Source organism: Buceros rhinoceros, unplaced genomic scaffold (genome assembly GCF_000710305.1).
Source record: "Buceros rhinoceros silvestris isolate BGI_N320 unplaced genomic scaffold, ASM71030v1 scaffold19546, whole genome shotgun sequence".
In the NCBI taxonomy this organism is placed as follows: Eukaryota; Metazoa; Chordata; class Aves; order Bucerotiformes; family Bucerotidae; genus Buceros; species Buceros rhinoceros.
This window is the reverse complement of record NW_010419524.1, coordinates 9,256-10,469: the sequence shown is the minus strand read 5'-3', so window position 1 is coordinate 10,469 and position 1,214 is coordinate 9,256. Positions and strand designations below refer to the sequence as shown.

The 1,214-nt window shown below is 40.0% G+C and overlaps 1 protein-coding gene across 1 annotated transcript in view; it reads left to right on the top strand.

The window, feature by feature from the left end:
• The first annotated feature begins 557 nt into the window (after positions 1–557).
• LOC104495925 (centromere protein F-like) overlaps positions 558–1,214 on the top strand; it is a 6,938-nt gene continuing 6,281 nt past the window's right edge. The window contains exon 1 of the mRNA XM_010138974.1: positions 558–752. Coding sequence (XP_010137276.1) covers positions 591–752 — 162 coding nt within the window. The 5' untranslated portion in view covers positions 558–590. The remainder of the gene's footprint in view (positions 753–1,214) is intronic.

The window sequence follows — 1,214 nt, the reverse complement described above, 5'->3', positions numbered from 1 at the left end:
TAACGGCAGAGTCCTTACAACAACAACAACAAATAAAATGGTGTGAGTGTGTTTGAGGACTAAGCGTCTGCAGCTGTTTCTGCATTTGCAGTGCCCTGAGCTCAGCAGTGTGGGTTTGTAAAACTTCTGTAAAGAAAGAAGCATAGCTGCCTCCTAAACCAAAACTCTGGGGTTTTGCAAGGCTTTCAGGTTAAACACCACTGAGGCACTCTGCAGCTGTAAGCACTGATGACTTTCTGCCATGTGAACATCAAAATAAGATGTGGAGAGATCCTTCCCAAAATACAGCAGTTGAATGCTGTTATAAGAATATAAGCCTTTGATATTCTTAGGACACTGATAACATGAGGTTTTGAAATCTCAGGTGGATGGAAATGTATCAAAATATAATCTAATATTAAAAGCTGCTGCTTGGTGTTCAGACCAGGAAGCCTGCACAGTTCTGAAATACTATATTCTAATTACTGCTAAGTTTAAAAATGCTATTTGTTTGAAAGGGAGGTTTCTTTAACCTCTTTCAAGGTCTGTCTGTAATTGTCTTTGTGTTTCAGGCATAGCACTATCCATTTTGTATTGAGAGTCCTGTCAATATGAGCTGGGCTGTGGAGGAATGGAAAGAAGGCCTCTGCCCCAGAGTCCTTCAGAAGATTCATGAGCTGGAAAGTCAAGTAGGCAAACTGAAAAAGGAGCGTCAGCAAAGACAATTCCAGTTAGAGTCTTTGGAGGCAGCTTTGGAAAAACAGAAACAGAAGGTAATGTAGCTACTGTGGTCATTTCCCTAAATGCCATTCTCCACGCCAAACACAAAGACTTATTATCTGGTTGCCATTAGGGGGTGAGTTAGTGCTTTTTCCCCCCGGTGACTGACCAGAAAGGTAATATAGAAATATAAACGTCTTATCTTAATTCATACTCATCATGTCCTCTCTTCTGTTAATAGAACTCCTGTCTCCTATCTGTGTTTGACATGATTATCCATCTCCAGGTGTTTGTTTACTTTGAGGCTTTCCTACATCTCCTTATGATTAGGAGAAGAAATTATTGTTATGCCTGTTTAAAAATCTTAATAATGACTAGCTCTATTTTAAGAGAGCTACACAGCTGACAGCCTCTCGCTGTTTCACCCTGCCCGCAGATACATATCATCTTTTACTTGGTTTATGTAATGCTCGGTTTTTTTCCTTGTAGAGACTGTATTTTGGGATTTGGTTTTC